The sequence below is a fragment of the Excalfactoria chinensis genome, chromosome 1, assembly GCF_039878825.1.
Source record: "Excalfactoria chinensis isolate bCotChi1 chromosome 1, bCotChi1.hap2, whole genome shotgun sequence".
Taxonomy (NCBI): domain Eukaryota; kingdom Metazoa; phylum Chordata; class Aves; order Galliformes; family Phasianidae; genus Excalfactoria; species Excalfactoria chinensis.
Genome location: NC_092825.1, coordinates 58,763,767 through 58,781,642, shown reverse-complemented (window position 1 = coordinate 58,781,642; position 17,876 = coordinate 58,763,767). Strand labels below are relative to the sequence as shown.

At 39.7% G+C, this 17,876-nt stretch overlaps 1 protein-coding gene across 12 annotated transcripts in view; it reads left to right on the top strand.

The window, feature by feature from the left end:
* The window catches only part of MICAL3 (microtubule associated monooxygenase, calponin and LIM domain containing 3), a 159,337-nt gene that overhangs the window by 77,482 nt on the left and 63,979 nt on the right, over positions 1-17,876 (top strand). For all 12 annotated transcript variants that reach the window (XM_072361542.1, XM_072361551.1, XM_072361540.1 and 9 more), the window contains 3 exons: positions 10,489-10,675; positions 13,570-13,649; positions 14,476-14,563. In XM_072361542.1, the coding sequence (XP_072217643.1) occupies positions 10,489-10,675; positions 13,570-13,649; positions 14,476-14,563 (355 nt within the window). The remainder of the gene's footprint in view (positions 1-10,488; positions 10,676-13,569; positions 13,650-14,475; positions 14,564-17,876) is intronic.

The following is a 17,876-nucleotide window of genomic DNA, read 5'->3' as shown; positions in this document are numbered from 1 at the left end:
AGACTACTAGATGTCTACATATTGCATTTAAAACAGCTGTATTTCTGATCTAGTAGAATGGCAAAGTGCAATTTAATTTACCTGAGATGGTTTAATATCTGTAAGGCGGAGGAAATGGATTTGAAGCTGAGAACAGAGCACCGTGACTTGAATTGTATTGCTAATGAACTGCAAGCAAGAGTAATTAGGTTAACGCAAGGGATATTCTTAAGCTCTGCAGAGCACAGCAATAAGTAGTTTTTCATGAAGCAAAAAGTGAAGTCCAGTTCCGCTGTTGAGAGTTCCAAGCTGTATATTTGGCTGTGAGTAACTTCTTGAGTCAAAAACGGTTGGTTTAGTTGGTTATTGCTGTAATTACATGTTTATTGGCTGTTTGTAGACTATTCTGCAAAACAGACGTGATCGTGTGAATACAGGAGAAAAATTTACCTCATTCAGCTTCAGTAAAATGTGGCTTTTAGATCATTAGTAAGACGTATGAGCAGAAGATTGCAGTCTCTCAGCTTACACATTCTGGCCTGTCCTCCCAAAGTCAATGAATGGAAATGTTGTCTTAGCTTTCCTACCATTATTATAATTTTTTATTTCTTTTTCTGTTTTAAAAAAAGATGAGGAGTAAGGAACGTTCTCGGACCTGCCCCAAAAAAGTGATCATGCTCTCTTCTTCCACTCCACCTTCCTCTCCACCATATCCCAGGCTGCAGGTGATTCCCTCTGCATGCTCTGTCCCTCTCTCTTCATTACTGCTTGTACAAGTGACTAAATCAATTACCAGATATCCCATTTATAAATACATTTCCAATTTTCCTTTTTTCACGTGTAGATAAAGCTCCATCAAAATCTTAGATTAGACACACGGTATGGTGTTTTCTCACTATGATCTGATGCACTGGAGATTCTGAGATTTCACTGTAGGGTAATTGGTAATCACAGCAGCCTTCTTCAGTTTTGAGTTGAAGCAAAGTAGAAAGGAAATTGAAGGGTCAAGTCTACCCTTAAAGCGTATAGATGCTGCTTAGAAATCCAATGAGATGCCTCCGTCTAAGAAAAAACTCCTTTTTCCTACACAGAAGTTAATCTTTTTGGAGTAGTTCAGAGATGGAAACTACAAGTTTTCTCCATCTCTGCTTTTTGTTTATACAAGTGTGACTGAGAATTTCCTCTTTTATCTGTGAAACTCTTTCAAGTTTACTTGTATGAAGTGCTTTTGTGAACCGTTGTTGTGCCCTGCATACATCTGATTTCATCCTTCTGTTTCCTCCACACTCAGTCCTTTGTCTCAACAAGACTTTGCGTTCTGTCTATTTTAGTCTGGATTCGATGTAAGCCTTGTTCTGCACATAGCAAATACATGTGCAGCCAGATGTGTGTATTTGTTGTCTTTCTAGTCAAATATTCCCTGAAATCTTTAAATGCTTGTTTGTTGTAAATGGTCATCCTGCTTCTTTCAGTTGTATTATTTTTGTTTAATTTTTCTACTGCAGTAATAAATTCCACTCCTTCATCAACCTTGAACTAATCTTTAAGTGATAAAAAGGCAGCTGCAATGCCAGAGACATCCCATACATTCAATAGTAATTACACAAGTAAATTTCCCCAAAGATAGATAATGTTTCTTTTCTGAGCACCTGTTGGCTTATCAACTCTATAAATGCATATTACCCTTAAGGAGAGCAGAGAAGGGCCATTCCTTTCTGACCCATGTGTTCTCTGCCACCTCTTCTGTGTCAGATTGTGCACCTGCAAGACAAATTGGGGTGGCTTGTTGATCTGATTTAAAACTGTCCTAACAGAAGAGTAATTATTTCTTGGGCACACTGTGGACAGCGCGGTGCAAAGAAGGATTCGGGGATGCGTGTCTGGGTAGAATGGACAAAATCTGCAGCTCAAATGAATTGACTGTAATGGGGAATTGTATCAGTAGATATTGTGATATAGCTAGCAGCCTTCCTCTTGTGAAAGCCTTCTGAAGATTTTAACAGATAAGTTTTATGAGAAAACAACAATTTTTCCCCAAGTTTGCAGATAGAGAAGTGAAGGTAGTGGTGAAACTTACTTTTCAACCTACTATAGGGCTATCGTTTTCCATATGAAATAAAGGGCTTTCAGTAACTGAGGACCCTTTAGCTCTCTGTCTACCCTTTCTTCTCTTCTCGGAGTGTTTTGTTTGTCCTGTCTTTCATGTGCCTAGTTCAGTCACCAGAGCTTACTGAAGTCCAGATATGTTTCACTATTTTCTGTGTTGTGACTGAAAATTTTTGTGTGTCTCTTTGCTAAAAAAAACCCAAAACCTTCCTCCTTTTAATTCTGAGAAATATATTCATTGTGTGCTACAGAGCTGATCCCTTAGAGCCAGTTGAGGGGTCAGTCTTTGGTGAGATTTTTCTCCCCTCATTATTTCTCTGAAGTTGTCTTGGCGCAAGGCCTCGTGGCAGGTCAGGTGGATGTGTGTCCTTCTTACACTGCTGTCTTTTTAAAACTCTCTCTGCACGGCTAATGGAGTCTTTCTGCCACTTCTTTTAAACTTCTGTTTACTTCCTTTGACCTAACATCACAGTATGAGTTGTACTGAGTGTCTTACTATCTTTATTGTACTAACTGTGGTTAACTGACTCGATATGAGGATATATAGACTGTTTTTCTTAAATCTTCCCTACAGGAGCCAAGTCATTATTGTCAGTTTTAGAATATTCTTCTTAATAAAATACTTATCTTTCATTATGACTTCTTTTCTGCTTGCATTGTCAACGAAGTAAGATGAAGTCTGTTTGACTAGGAAATTAGTCTGTGATTGTTATTAAGATCATAATTTGTTGCCTGCAGAGATACAGGGAACCTGGTGCTGGATATCCTGGGGAGCAGAGTCCCAGACAGGAAAGGGTAAACAGCATGAACAAATGGCATGGATGCTGATGACACAATGCCGTGTTGGATGTGTGCAATTCAGGGAGCAAATGTACCATGTAGTGAAACACACTTACCTAATGCTGCTGTTAACACGCTGCAACTGCAATTAGGAGTGACTCTTTCTGTGTGATGCTCACGTAAACGCATAACAAGCCTTCATCAACAGTTTGCTATATGCTTTCATTTTGCCATGTATTTGGCACTTGATCTCTTCCCGTTCTTCTTTTTTCTTACACCTCTTTATTGAAGTATGCTATGGCTTCAGCAGAACAAGAAGAGTTATGTTTTGTGCTAATTCATGTGAACACAGCTGCATTGTGTTCGCTGCTTGCTTTCTGGATGGTTAAACAACTGGCATTCCATCCTGCCTCCTACAGGCCAAAGATGAGGCATTATGTAGTATGGAGACTTTGAAACCTTCTTATTAATAGAATACTCAGCGGGCTGTCTGAGTGGTTCAGTATTGTGCAGAAGCATGGGAAAGGAAGAGAGAGGCAATCAAAAGAATGAGTTGATTTGTATTCATATTGGCAAATTAATTGACATTCCAGTAAAGGCTTTTAATGAATGAAGTCATAAGTGATAGCCAGCTATAAAACTGTTACAACTTCAAAAAATGTGTTCTACACAAAAGGCACTTGTGGGCCGAATGTTTTCTGACAGGCAGTGGAAAATGAATGAGCATGTGTCTGCAGTGACACAGAACCCACAGCTTTATAATAGGCCCTAGTTTTAGTGAAAATGATCTAGTAGAGAGGAGTAGGTGGAACTGAAAGCAGCTGAAAATAGAGAGTATTATGAATGCATTTGAATGGGAAAAATGTTTCTCACTGATTGGGTGTAAACCCAGTTTTCTGTTCTGCTTCAGCACCATGTAGCAGAACTCTGGCTTTCTTGACAGAGCCTGAGGTTTCTTCACACAGGTTTGTAGGTCCTGCTCCATTTACTTTTGAATACTACAAACATATTAGCTGAAGGCTATGTGGTGTTGCAAGTGGTACTCCTGCTCTGTACAGCAGGCCCCAAGCCAGGTCTTTTTTCCATGTTAGCAAGACAGATATGAAGGACCAGAATAGCAGAGGTGTGAAATGTTGTGACTGGGGTGTGTTGACATGGCAGTGCAGACAAGTGCAGAAGCAAACTTGAAACTTCTGTTTGATTTTGCTCTGCTTTGCATCAACCAGCCAGTCTCGTTAACCATCCTCTCGTTGGTAAGTACAGCATTCTCTTTTAATATACTACCAGCATCTTTAAGGAGACTAATTCATTCTTTATGAAAACTGAAATCCATTAGCCTAAAAATGTGTGTTTCTGTGCAGAAGATCTGAGAAACACAAATATATGCGGGTTTAGATGCGTAAAGGAAATCCTGGACAAAAAAAAAAGAACTGTAATAGAATGAGTTGGTGAATCAGTTCCTTTGTGCACGATAAAGCCACATCTTGATGTAGAGTGGTGGGGGTTCTTTGGATGGTAATGCCAGAGAGCTGTTGTGGCTGTGGGAGAGCTGTGAAGAATTCAGCTTGTGTCTAATTCAGCTGTTTTTTCTCCTGGCCTGGAGGTTCAACATTTAGCACACCATTAGAATAGTAATCCAGTACACAACAGAAACGAAAACAGTCTTCTGAGGGGAGCTTCTTTCACTGCTCTGCATGTGAATTTCATACCTTTTGTCTGGATTTCCTTTTGGGACTTGTTTTTTTTCCTTTTCCTCCAGTTTATTTACTTCCTCCCTCCTTCCTTATCTCACAGAGATCTCCTCGTTTGTTTTCTGATGACCAAGTGCCTGAGAATGTTGAACAAAGGGCATGTCAGCTGGCTGCCCTCCTGGAGCCCAGGCCTGCAGCGAGGCATCAGGTGATTACAGCCCAGCTGCCTGTGTGCTGTACCAGTGGGTCAGTCTGTGTACTGCTGGCATCTGGGGTCACACAGGTGGAAGAGCTCACCGAAATACAGGGACCATTGCTGCACACAGTCCTGTGCATAAAAACAAAAGAGCAAGTTTATTTGGTGTAGTATTTTCTATCAGACTTGATAGCTTTTAACACTCTCCTTGATGAATGCTTCTGTTTCACAAAACAGTGTAATCAATAGGGTAAAAAGCAGCCTCCAAGCTTCAGTGCACATGCTTGAAAACCTGGACTCCGGATCAAATCATCTCACGGTGCTCGGTTTCCAGTCAGTTGCTCCCCAGTTTTACTTGCTGCTGGAAGCAAGAACACATGCATTTTCCAAGCATAACTCCTGGCTCTGAAGTACTACTTTTGTGCCCATGCTTCCTGTATTATTATTTCCAACAACAGAGTTGGCAGCTTGTGTCAATTTTCTTTGATTCAGCTGTGCATTTTTGGGTTGGTTTGTTTTTGTGCTTAATTTTCTCTCCTGTTTGTCTTCTCTGGCATATGGGAGTGTGCCAGTTTGAACCGTGGCTTCTTTTGTTCCTCGTTCCTTGCCCCATTTCTGTTTTTGGTTATCTTCTACAGCCTTTGGCAAACTGGAGAGTACTTTTAGCAAACACTGTTGACTTAAGTGATGGTGGACATAACTTTTCCAAGCCATCTCAAAATGAAATGTGTAACAAGTAGGTCACTCTTAACTGCTGTTCTTTGGGGATGCAGTCTTTGCTGACTAAAATCAGTAAAGATGTTCTCCAGGAAGGAACAGTGACCCTTTGACTGGATTTGAGATAGGGTTTTGCGGTCATAGAAGAAACCATGTAAGTGTGGGTAAGGAGACTCCTTTAAACAGACCAGCATCTATTTGTTAATGGGTGACACAACTGAAGATCTCAGGCATGATCCAAGGATAGCATGCCCGTATGTGTTTCATTATTGTGTAGAAATAATAGTGCAAAAGTTGACATCTGGACTCAGACATCTACTTCCTGTATTCTTCTTGCTATCTAGCACATTCCAGCTCTTTTTGAGGGTGGAGAAGATTAACAGTATTGCATTGCAGAGAAAAAAATCTTAATTCTCTACAGTGTTGAATTAAGGAGGAGAGAAAATATAGTAAAGATGGAGAACAAAAAGTGGAGGAAAGGATAAAGAGGGTAAGGCAGAGATAAAGAAGGAAACAGATGTTGGAACACTGCAGGCCGTGATAGATTACAGTGTGGGATTTAGGGAAGGAAATTAAGAAAAAGTAGAGTAGTAAGAGTGAGCTCAGGGAAAGTAAGAAATTTTCAGAAAAGCAATTTGATTAAGTATTGATGATCTTATGTACAGAAAATCAGTGTATAATGTACAGTTGTATTTCTGAAAACCCACCTATTTTGTATTGTGCTCAGTTGGTTTAATCTCAAAGCTAGATTTTTCTAAGTGGCTATAAATGACTATTTTTGTGGGCCAAGCAGCTTCACGATGTTTATTTTTGTCCTTTTTGTAACGTAAAACATAATATTCTTTTAAAAGGAAGTCAAATATTTGAAATTTACATTTTTTTTTTCTTCCAGATAGTAATTTTAAGGAATGCAGAGTTCCTACCAGTACTGTCTGATATGTCTAGCTACCATTTCTTTTCCTCCTATTTACATTGATTGTATTGGAAGATGGGCATTAATTAGCCATAAAGGTAATGAGGAAAGTATGTTGGAAGCCCATATCTTCTGTCCTCATGTGAAGGACCTGTTTCAGAAGGATGAACATTCTCAGTTAAGGATTTACTCTTTGCCACTTGATAAGCAGAAATGGCAGATTGCATTATATTGTTTAATTATTTTTACTGTGGTGTTTCAAATCTACTTACATTAAATTTTGTACTGGAAATTTTGTACTAGTGCTACTTGTAGGCACTGGTTACAAGTTAATTTCTCCCACCTTGAAGGAGAGCTGGATCCTTCTTTTTTTTTTTGCATTTATAGTTAAAATGTAGAAGAGGTCTCATGTGGCCTGAAATACAATCCTAGTGTCTTGAGCCAGTAATACAGAACAACAGGAGATACAGGAGGAACAGAGGAAATTGATCTGGGATCTATGCCAGTGGCTTAGCTGGTTGGGCTACAGGAGGCTGGACATCTGTGGAAGTAGGTAACTGCTTCCAAATGTCCCTCAGTGACTTAAAATGTAATAAAGGACAAATTAAGAATAACATACTCTGCCTCACTAGGGAGAAACTAAAGATGCACTGGACATTTTTTCCCAAGTTTTCCTACAAATGTCATGCAGAATATTATTTTTCTGTGGTGGGCAGAAGGGCCTGAATTTTTGTTTTTATTTTCACTTGGTTTTCCTTCATATCTTTGTATGATTGTTGGTGATTCTTATTTTATTTTTTAGCCTGAGACTGAACCGTCTCGCCGATTCTTTGTTGACCAGTGGGAGCTCTCCCTTAGCCTCCGTTCTTCTAATCGCCCTTCTTCACCTTCATCTGACTCTCTTCGACAGGTAGCATTGGCCTGAGCATTGCTAGGTGCACTCGGCTGTGTCACTTAACCACCCTAGGCCCATCGGCCAAGGACAAACCACAAGAGATGGCTAGGCTTGCAACACTTCACCTGCAAAATGCAATGTCTGTGCATAGTCATGCACAACTGAGAAATCAGGCAGCGTGTGGCATAGCTTGTTGTCAGCCATAAAGTAGTTTGAAATTAAATATATGCTACTTTTGGTGCAAATGTAAAAGCTTCTGGTACATCTCACTCTCAAAATGGTGTTGTTGTTGTTTTTTTTTGAGCACTAATAGTCTAGCTTTGGAATAAAGCTTTCTTGTTTTGCTTGCTGCTTTTGTTGAGATTCTGGGCCAAACTACAGAATGGGCTTGTGTGTATGTGCTTAATTGATGGTATGAAATACAGAATACTTTGGCTTTCTGAAAAATCTCTGGGAATTTCATCTAGTTGCAGCTGTCATGCAGGAAAACAATAGGAATTTGATTTGAACTAAGCTGAAGTGGTTCTTTGCTCACCATTGAAAATGTTTCAAAGCGTTGCATATCTTGAAGATACTTGCCCAAGGAAAGTTAAAGTGCTCCGTTAAAAATCCAATATGAGACCAACTGTCATGTATACGTAGAGAACCACAGAACCTAAAATCAAGCTCAGCAATTATGTTTCCAGCACCAAATTGTCCCAGATGTTGTGATTAAAGATTGGCGTAATCAGTTTTCAGGCACAAACCTTTATATGTGTTGATAGAAATGTAAAGATCCTGAAGCACCTGCAGTTAAGGTTGGATGAAGGTTTCAAATCAGATCTTGTACAGTTGAAATGCAGTTCCAGCTGAAAGAAAATTTCTGTTGAAAGCACCTGCTTCCCCTGGAAAAGCTTGAAAATTCTGAAAGACAAATTGTGTTATTTCTTGCATACGTAAGTACTGCAAGTGCTCAACATTTTGGGCTGGATTTAGTAGGCAAGCCTGTGAGATGAGCGAGTATAAATTCTTTGTGGGCAGAAATGAACCTCCTTTGTTGTAGTGACACAGCTCTAGAGGAATTAGGACTTCAGTGATAGCAACTACCATCTGTGATGTCCGAGCATGCTGTTTTCAGACCCCTTTCCCTCTGAAATACCATCCTGTGATGGATTGCAGATTTTTGTGACGCTTCCTGCTTTTCTCATGTCTGAATATGTGAAGGTCTTAAACGTTTCTAAAGGGCTAATAACCACACTTGTGAAACATACGCTGCTTTGTTAATTATGGGAAATAACTAGTTCTAGTATGGTAATGGGAATTTTGAGAGAAGAGTTCAGTCTTTTCCTTCAAGATACTGTTAGCCTAGTGATTTTGCACTTGCCAGAAGGCAGTGTCTCTCTGCTCCTTTGTTTCCTGAGGAGACTCCAGCTAGAAACATTCATAACACTTCTTAGTTTGGAAAAGAAAAATTGCTTGGCGTGCTCTTTGCTGCTCTGCTGAGTCAAATTCGCGGTGTGTGCAGTGTGATTAAGCTAACACGGATGTAAGCACATCGTTTTCTTAACCATGTAATTATTGATGATGGCTGAAATTATTTCCGTTGAAAATCACTTCCTCTGCTCCTGCAGTGACTGAACATGGCTTGCAAACACTCACTTTAGACCATCTAGTGTAACTGCCAAGATGCCTGGGTTTCTCCAGAATACTGGAGAGTTTTTAGCTATCCACAGTTATTGTGTCAGTCAATACCCATGATGGAGAAAAGCCTAGTCATAAAGCCATGTTCAGTGTTGAGCAAATACATGTTCCAGATGTTTGTAGGTATGGCTTTAAAGTGTTGGATGAGATTCTTGCCACCATTTTCCATTTAAACTTCTGTGTATTTTTAGCTTTGGAAAAAGTGATAGTTTTGAATGACTGTGAGTTCCTGAGTTCAGGATTTCTTCCTGCTCTGTGAATGCACTTTAAATGAATTTGTTTCAGGTGCTAAGCATATAAATAAACTGTTGCAGTCAGCATGTTACATTAGTCTCTATGACATGTCTTCCAAAATGTCTTTGATTCTGATGCCAGTTTTACCTGGAACCTAAAATCTTAGCCTATATATTTGGTTTCATCTTTGAGAAGTGAATGTGTTTGGGTTTCCAGGTGCAAAGTGCCCCATAAGCAAGAAAAAACTTGGCTTTCTTCATCATCATAGTATTTCCAGAGCACGTAGAGAACACAAAATGCAAACCGTCTTTTTCATAGCTGCAGTTGATACTGTACCGTTGCAGTGATTACTGATGACACTAGCTTTGCTGTTATTACTTGTCACTCCATATTGTCCACTGTCTTGGCATGGTTTCACCTTTCTGCACCTTTTCACCACCTAACCTATTATCATTTTAGTCATTTTTGTAATTTTTATTTCTTTTTCTTTTCTCACTTCCCTTTTGTTTTACTCCATCCATCTGGTAGAAGTATATAAAGATGTACACAGGCGGAGTGAGCTCATTGGCTGAGCAGATAGCCAATCAGCTTCAAAGGAAAGAGCAACCCAAAACCCTTCTAGACAAGAAGGAACTGGTAAGATGATGTGCAGAAGATGATGTGTGTTTGTGATTAGATGTACCGTAGATCCGAAGTATTGTGAGTGTCCAGTTGTTAGTACAGCTGGTGGAATCCATAGCAGCTTTGTAAAAGACTTAACTTCCCTTTCTCCATCCACCCTCTCTCTTGTCCTCATTTTCCCTGCAAATTGCTGAATCTAATCTCAGCACTCAAGGATTAGCTACAACCAGTTGACAAACTGCTGGTCATATTTGTGAAGATGTATTTGATCCACTGCGGCTACATCTTTGTTTACTTGAGGAGGTACTATTTTTGATCTAAGAATTGCAGTTTGAGGGGTCCCTTAATGGTTTTGCCTTTCTATCATATGCCTCCCTCAGTCATTTATTTCAAGGTCACTGTTAATAGTACATGTGTCCACTTTTCCATCCAGAGCCCAATTTACTCCTCACATACATAGACACGACATCCTAGGACCTTCACTGGACTTCAAGGTTAGTTTTTGCTTTCCTGGCTAAAACTGTGAATTTTGTCACAGCGCTGCAGCATCCGTGTGTCAAAGAACAGCGGCATCCAGATGCTCCTCATATCTCTGCAAAGATGAAGAGAAAATACAACCACGTGGTCCTGGTGAGAATGGACATGCACAAATTTAATCACGGTTGTTTCTGTTTAGGGCTCGCTCAAAAAGGAATTCCCCCAGAACCTGGGAGGCAGTGATGTCTGTTACTTCTGCCGCAAGCGAGTCTATGTGATGGAAAGGCTGAGTGCTGAAGGCAAGTTCTTCCACCGCAGTTGCTTCAAGTGTGAATACTGTGCCACCACTCTGCGGTTGTCATCTTATGCCTATGATATTGAAGATGGTAAGAGAAATTGCTTTTTTTGCTAGAATTCTCTTAACTGTCCTGGAAGTTTGTCGAGTGAATTCACATCTCGCTGTTTGCTTACGAATTATTTGGTGAGTTAAGAGGTGGAGTAACTTCAGTTCCAGAGATATTCTCTGAAACTGTTGAAGCTCTGTGGATTTCCTTTGGCCAGGTAATGCTGAGAGCTGTGAGGAGTTAATGTAAGAATAGCTGCTGGAATGGAAAAAAACAAATAGTGGTTGAGGGCTTTAAAATGGTTTGGCGGCTATCTTTTAAGGTTAGATCCTTTACTGTTCCTTCAATGCCATTTAAATGAGGAAACTTGTGTTAGTTTTAAATGAGTTTAGTTTTAAATTTAGTTTGTTTTTTATTTAAGAGAACATGACATGTTGAGGGCAGACATAAACAGCTTTTACTTATTAAGAGAACACAACAGTAGAGCTCTACATTGTAGATATAAAAGAAGAGGAAGTTCATAATCAGGGGCTATGATATCTGATAGTAACAGACTAAGTTCTATTTTAGTGGGGAAAAATGGGACGTGGAAGTTGAGTAGTTACAGATGATTCAATAGTATTTCTTTCTTTCTGTGTCTGATAGACTGAGGAGCAAGGAATACAATTACAAAACTTATAAATTTATTGATGACTGAGTTAAGAGAGTCCAACATGCAAAGGATTAAGGGAAGCATTAAATATACGTAACAGACCTGAAAATCCAGACGGTACAGCAGCAGTTGAAACTCATTTTATCACCCAGAAGATAAGCGTGTTGAAAATTCTGATTTCAAATTGCACGTCACTTCTGAAGAGTAACATCCTTCAAAGAGTGGCACTGTTGTATTTGTTGCTTCTTAGCAGAAAATTCACATTTTCTAAAGAAGTTAGGTGTTTTAGATAAAGCTTCATGTATATCAAAAAGTATGACTTTTACCTGCTTTCACTGCTGTCATTTGTCATTACTCTGATCTCAGAATATGTACAAAATGATGTAAAACTAGTGAGGTATTAAGACAGAGAGGATTCTACATCAGAAATGTTAGTGAGGAAATAAAAGTAACAGGAAAAAGTGCTACAAACAATACTTTTCCACATTGATCAAGTCAAAGATGAAGTAAAAATTGTAAGGTGTGTGCTAAAGGATGAAACTCCAGAATACTCTCTGCAGACTGAAAAGTTCTAAAATGGATAGATATCTGTGTAACTGGGGTGAATCTTATTGAAAATACTGATAATGGCCATGGATACATCAGCTAGGCTTATGGGGCAAAAAGAACCAACATAATATTTGTATTGAAGATGAATTATATAGCGACCTTTAGTAATGGGCTTGGATCGCAAAGAATTGAGGAATCTTAGGATCATCAAACCAGGCACCCAGTAGGGAATAGAAAACCCATTATTACTTGTCCAGAATGACAGCGGACTTGACTTGTAAGTTTAAAGGGGCCAGCGATAATTTTGAAATCAGTGTGTAAAACCAGCAGCTTGATCAATTATCAAAGCTGGGACAAAGCAGTTGTTGAGCACTGCTGTTATTTTGTGCATTCAGAGGTAATGGGGTATCTGATTAAATGTGCAAAGCTGAGCTCTTCTGTCTGTTGTATGTGATGAAACAGTTTTTGCCACCAGACTTAGAGATTTCCTCTGCCAACCAGCTTATGTACACAGTTATGGCCAGATAGCTCACAATGAAACACACACAAAGCTTGGAGTCTCAGCACACCTATAGCATTGATTCTGAAGTAACTGTTACATGGTTGACAATTCATATTGTACGTACACCAAATATGACCAAATGGAAATATGTTACTGCCACTAATCATTGTGAAAATGTAGCTCATGTTTCATTATGGATTTGTTTTGAAAGATAAAATATATGTGTGTGGTTGCTATTCATCTCTACCTTCGGAATGAGAGTGTCCTGTAGTGTTCTACAGTCAGTGTCTGGTTCAAAGCTTGAGTATATAAGGGCTTCACTGTTTCTCTTTTCAGATGGTTTCCCCTGAAACAATTTGAAGGACTCAACATTAACAAATGTTTATTTAAGCAGGCAGTTCTCGAAATACAACTTTCACCACCTTTCTGTCACAAAACAAATCATTAGAAAATACTGTGCTAATACTAGCTCAGACAAACTGTAGAAAGCAGCAAAGGTCAGAGTATAGATCTGAAATGTGTTGGGAAAGTTGTAGGAACAGGATAGAAGAAGGTATGCTGTGGGCTGTATGCACTCAGCAGGATATGGTAGGAAAGGTGCATGGGAAGATAACTGTGCCATCAATTTGCTCCTATTGTTATTATTTGCAGTGGGGTATCGCTAGTGCTGCTTTGTCTTTAGGACAGCATTCAGATACTGGTGAAAACCCATCTAGACTTCTGGGGCGTTACTAAAGGATTAGTGTCACAACTGGTCTTAATTGTGAAAGTGACTCAATGCTCGATTGCCTGTTCCACACGTAATTACTGTGTGTTTTCAGAGGTGGTTCTCTGGGAGTTAATGCCCTCCTCTCCCTCTTTCCTCTGCTGGTTGTATTCATTCTTGCTTTTTCCAAAAGTGCTTCTGCCAGCTTTTCATGTGATGATTTCTTTGTTCCTCACACACTGCCGCATTGTTAGCATGTGATACCACACAAGCCTCACAGCTTTGCTTTGGTGTTTGATAGGATATTATGCTCAATGGCTGTCAGGCACCCAATGGAAGGGGAGCTAGCTAGGCGGGGGAGTGAGGAGGGCTGGAGTTAGAACTTCAGATAGTGCTTGTCTCCATGCATACTGATTAAACTAGAGGAAGGAAGGACAACAGGAAATAAGTTGCCGTGAGATGGACATTTATATTGTGTTAAGGTGCTGTGTTCTCGTTGTCGACCATCGTTAATGTTCTGTCTGCAGGTAAATTCTACTGTAAGCCCCACTACTGTTACCGACTCTCCGGTTATGCTCAAAGGAAGAGGCCAGCAGTGTCAGGAAAGGTAACTCATTCTTTTCATCTGGCATGTCAGGTTAATAAGTGTTGATTCTTAATACTGAAAGAGTAAATATGCTTTTCTTTTTGTGAAGGTAGAACAATTCAGAATGCATCTAACAGCATTATTATGTTGTAAAGTCCTACAGTTCTATAAGTTTTCATTAAAAGCTTGCAATTATCACTTTTCATGGTTCTTATTATAAAATAATGTACTTTTCCACTTAGAACAGTACTTTGATTTGTATTCTTGTTATACTGAAATGCTTATTCAGTCCATGTAGAGATTAAATAACTTACGTGACTGGTTTTGCTTTTCCTTAAGATTAAACAAGTTATTCGCGTTTCTTCTGAAACTTGAAGTTCTAACTCCCTTGCATCTGTAAAGATGACACTCTGTCTTTTCTGAATGTTTGCTGTCTGTTAGTGTGAAATTGTATGGAAAGAAAGGGTATCCTTTTCCCTATATAATTGTAATGGAAGCATTTGTGTTTTAAACGTGGGACCTAGACCTACTGTGTAATACAGAAGGGTGTCTGTGTTTTTGTCTTTATAATCCAGGGCATATTAGACTTAATTTGTCTCCTCAACTGACTTTTCAACGTTTTCGCATTCTCTGTGTGAGCAAGCTCTGTGGTAGACTCTTCGCATGAAAGTTCTGTTAAGATTGAACGCTACAAACTGACCTTCCCCCTTAGATGATGTTTTCCTTTGTGGTGGTGATCTTTCTGCCTGTCACATTTTGTTACTACAAGCTAAAGCTGTATGAAAGGAGTATTTTGTAGGTGCTTGCAGTTTTAATATAGATTTAATTCACTTTCTCACTCTTGCAGGACACCAAAGGACCTCTGCAGGACACCATGGCAAGTGATGGAAGTGGACGGGCAAATTCCATCTCCTCCTCAGCAGAGAGGGCCCCAGGTAGCTCCGCTTCCTTCTTTAGCAGGGTGGTGCAGTACTCTCTCGGCTTCTTTGACAGAGTTAGGGTGGCAAGCCAGCGACTGCAAAGCACAGTTTCCTGGATTGGGCACCAGGTAGCCCAGAACCCTTTGGACTCCTTTTTCATGTGTCAGCTGATGGCTTTTGGGGTTCCCTTTCTCTATGTCCAGTCAGAAGTTCTTGTGCAGATCTTAGGGGAGTTCTGTGGGCAGTCTGCTGATCGTTAAGAATTAACATGACCCATCTTTATAAGCTGTATAACTTGTGTGAATTGGGGTGCCGTGTGACTTCTGTGTGTTATGTGAAATTCTCAATATGTTATTTTGCATTGTGGCTTTGGGGCCTAGATATTCTCATTTCTTTCAAGGACACTGTCTGAAATAGTTCCAGGAAAACACAGATCCTCAGTTAAGGGTCTCCTCTGAGTGGACCCAGATAAAGAAGCTTTGTCTGTAATGTATGTACCTCACTGTTGACTCGAGTTACAAGTTCTGATACACTGGAATACCTCTCAGATGGGATTTCTGTGTTTGCCTGAAATCTGGGAGTGGCTTCTCATTCTCCCAAATTTCTTTTCATTTATCTGGTACTTGAATGGGACGATCCCATTATCTCTGGATTGTGTCTCCTTTGGAATTCTGGGTGTCTGTGACAGCTAATGGGATGGGATTCCTTAAACTTCTTGAATTTCGTGGTGCTGACAGGTCATGGTGCTTTTCCCTTACTGCCAGATTCTGTGCTGCTCCTGGCCGTGGCTTTGGGAACGAGGTAGAGAATGTGTGTGTCTTACTGTGAAGTATTTTTGCCTATTACATTAAAATTCTAATTCCTTCTAACATGGGAGAAGTGACTCTGCTACAAATGCTCGTTTGCCCAGCCCCCACATGCTCGCTTAGTGAGTCAGAAAGAGATTTGGTTCTAGTGTCGGTTCTAGAATGCTACAGAAAAAGGAATTTAGGTGCTTTTAGAGGGAGAATATGCTTAGAGGGAAAATACAGAAATGAGTTACTTCACAGTGCTGATTGTGAAGAAACATGAACAACATTCAGGCAGATAAAAATCATGCTTATATTTGACCTTACGTAGTGTTCTTACAAGCATTTCTAAGACGGTAACTGAGCGCAGACAGAAAGTCACTCTTACTGTGTGTAGTTGACTCCTTAAGTGAAGTTACACTCGCTGTTTTGTCTGTTAATGGAATTTCCATATGGCAGAATGGGGGAACGAAAAATTGTAATGAAAAATGACATGTCCAGAATGCCATTGACAGGTGGGATAATGACAGCAATTTATTGTACTGTAGGCTAGGCTTAAATTGCATACTCTAAAGGTGAAGAGTTTTTGGTTTTATAGTCTTTTTTAATATAGAGCATATTCTTTAAGATGTATGAAAAAGATATCTCTTGGAGCTGTTAATTCACAGACTATGTCATAGGAAAAGTGGGTTATGGGTTGAAGCTGTTGATGATGAGAAGTTCAAGAGAGTTTGGCTGTGTGTATCAATTAGTATTTCAGTACAGTTGCTGTCGGTCTCCTTTCGTTGATTTAGTCCTTCCAACAGATCAAATTTAATTATTTGCATTTCTAGATGAGCCTTCAGCAAACAGCATCTACGTGATCACTAAGTAGGACAAATGCTAGGCCAGGTGTTTCCATCTCTCCTTATGTAGTGGTGGCATAGTTGGAACCTGTGATGGCACAGTTACACGGGTTATAATATTTCTAGGGAAGAAAAGTAGAACAGGCACCATTTTGTCAAACAGCAAGACTTGAAATCTAGGTCTCCAGTTTGCTGTGTCTAACTGTAGCACTGTTTTTAAGTATTTTGGAGCTTTAAAGCTTTGGCTCTTGTACTGTGCAAAGCACATCATTAGGGCATACTCAGCTGGATGAAACTAGTTCATCTTTACGGCAGCGTAATATGTTGTTGATTGTGCATGACTGAAACACCCTTAATGGTTGAAGAGTTACCTTCTGCTTCTGTTATCTACCCCTTTCTGCTAGAAAATGTGATTTTTAGCTGAGATTTCATTTTCTTTATGAATCAAGTTGTATGTATATTTTAAAACAACTGGATTAACAAGGGTTAAGAAGCAGGAGGGCAGGCTAAATGCCATATGTTTTAAAAGCCAACTGCAGTGTCATTAAGGCAGGCCAGTTCTCCATTAGTCAGTTTAATGGTCATGTGCTGTAGGTACCTGTCTTTAGCTCCAGTTCTTGCACAGTAGATCAGGAAACCTGCAATATGTTTACAGTTCTGTATGGCTTGAAAAAAACACACAAAAAACCCCCACAAAACCTCAGCTTTTGAATTGCAAAGCTTCATGATACAGTGGAAGAATAAGATACTCTTTCTGAATATCAAAGGGAGTCTCTAAGATTACATCTTTATTTAACTACTGACTTGAACTATGTGCATACATGCTTTCTTGTAATTTATTAACTTCTCTATGTGAGAAACTAGGCATTCTACTTTCACCGAAGTATAGAAGAATACCTTAAGCAAAAAGCTCTCTGAACTGGGGATAGTCTTCCATGCTTCACATTACCCATTTGGTAGACTCACCATTATCAGGTTGTATATCTGAAAACTGGCCTTTTTTAAGGCAACAGCTGAAGTTGGGCAGTAGTGATTTCATACCTTGAGGTCCGAGCCAGTCTTACTAGTGAGGCAGACGTTGATGAGGAGTGTAATTTGCCTCTCAAATGATTAAGTAAAAGAAGAGCATGCAATGTGTAGGTTTAATTTTTGATGGAGTTCTAAAGGTAGCTTAGAATGCAAAAGGAAGGTGTACAGCAGAAACATCAATTAAGCAGTGCACAAGACAAAAGCCCCCCAGTTTTAAGTTTTACACCCTCTGAGTTAAGCTCAGTCCTGAATTATCTTGTTCAGTGACCATTATGATGACTTGTGCCAGGCCTACTTTTTAGTTGCCCCAGAACAAATGTAAATTTTCCAGTTTTTCCCCCTACACTCAGTACCTTCTTTACCACCAAATCTCTCCTCTTCTTTTTGTAGCTAGATTAATAATTAAAATCTGTTCAAACTCAAAATGATGTTCAGCTTTGGTCAGCTTAGGTACAGTTGGCCACAACAAGCACTTTCTTGTGATGCGGTACTAACCTGACAGGCGTGCATTAACTTTGCTAAAGATGTCAGTCCCTCACGGGTTGTCCATCCCTTGTATTGCAGTGACTGTAGTTACAGGGTACAACTTGTGAGAAGCAAGTAGAGTTTTGTAGCAGTCATCTAGAAACATCATTCTGATGAAGGTTTGCCTGGTTTGCCAGAGAG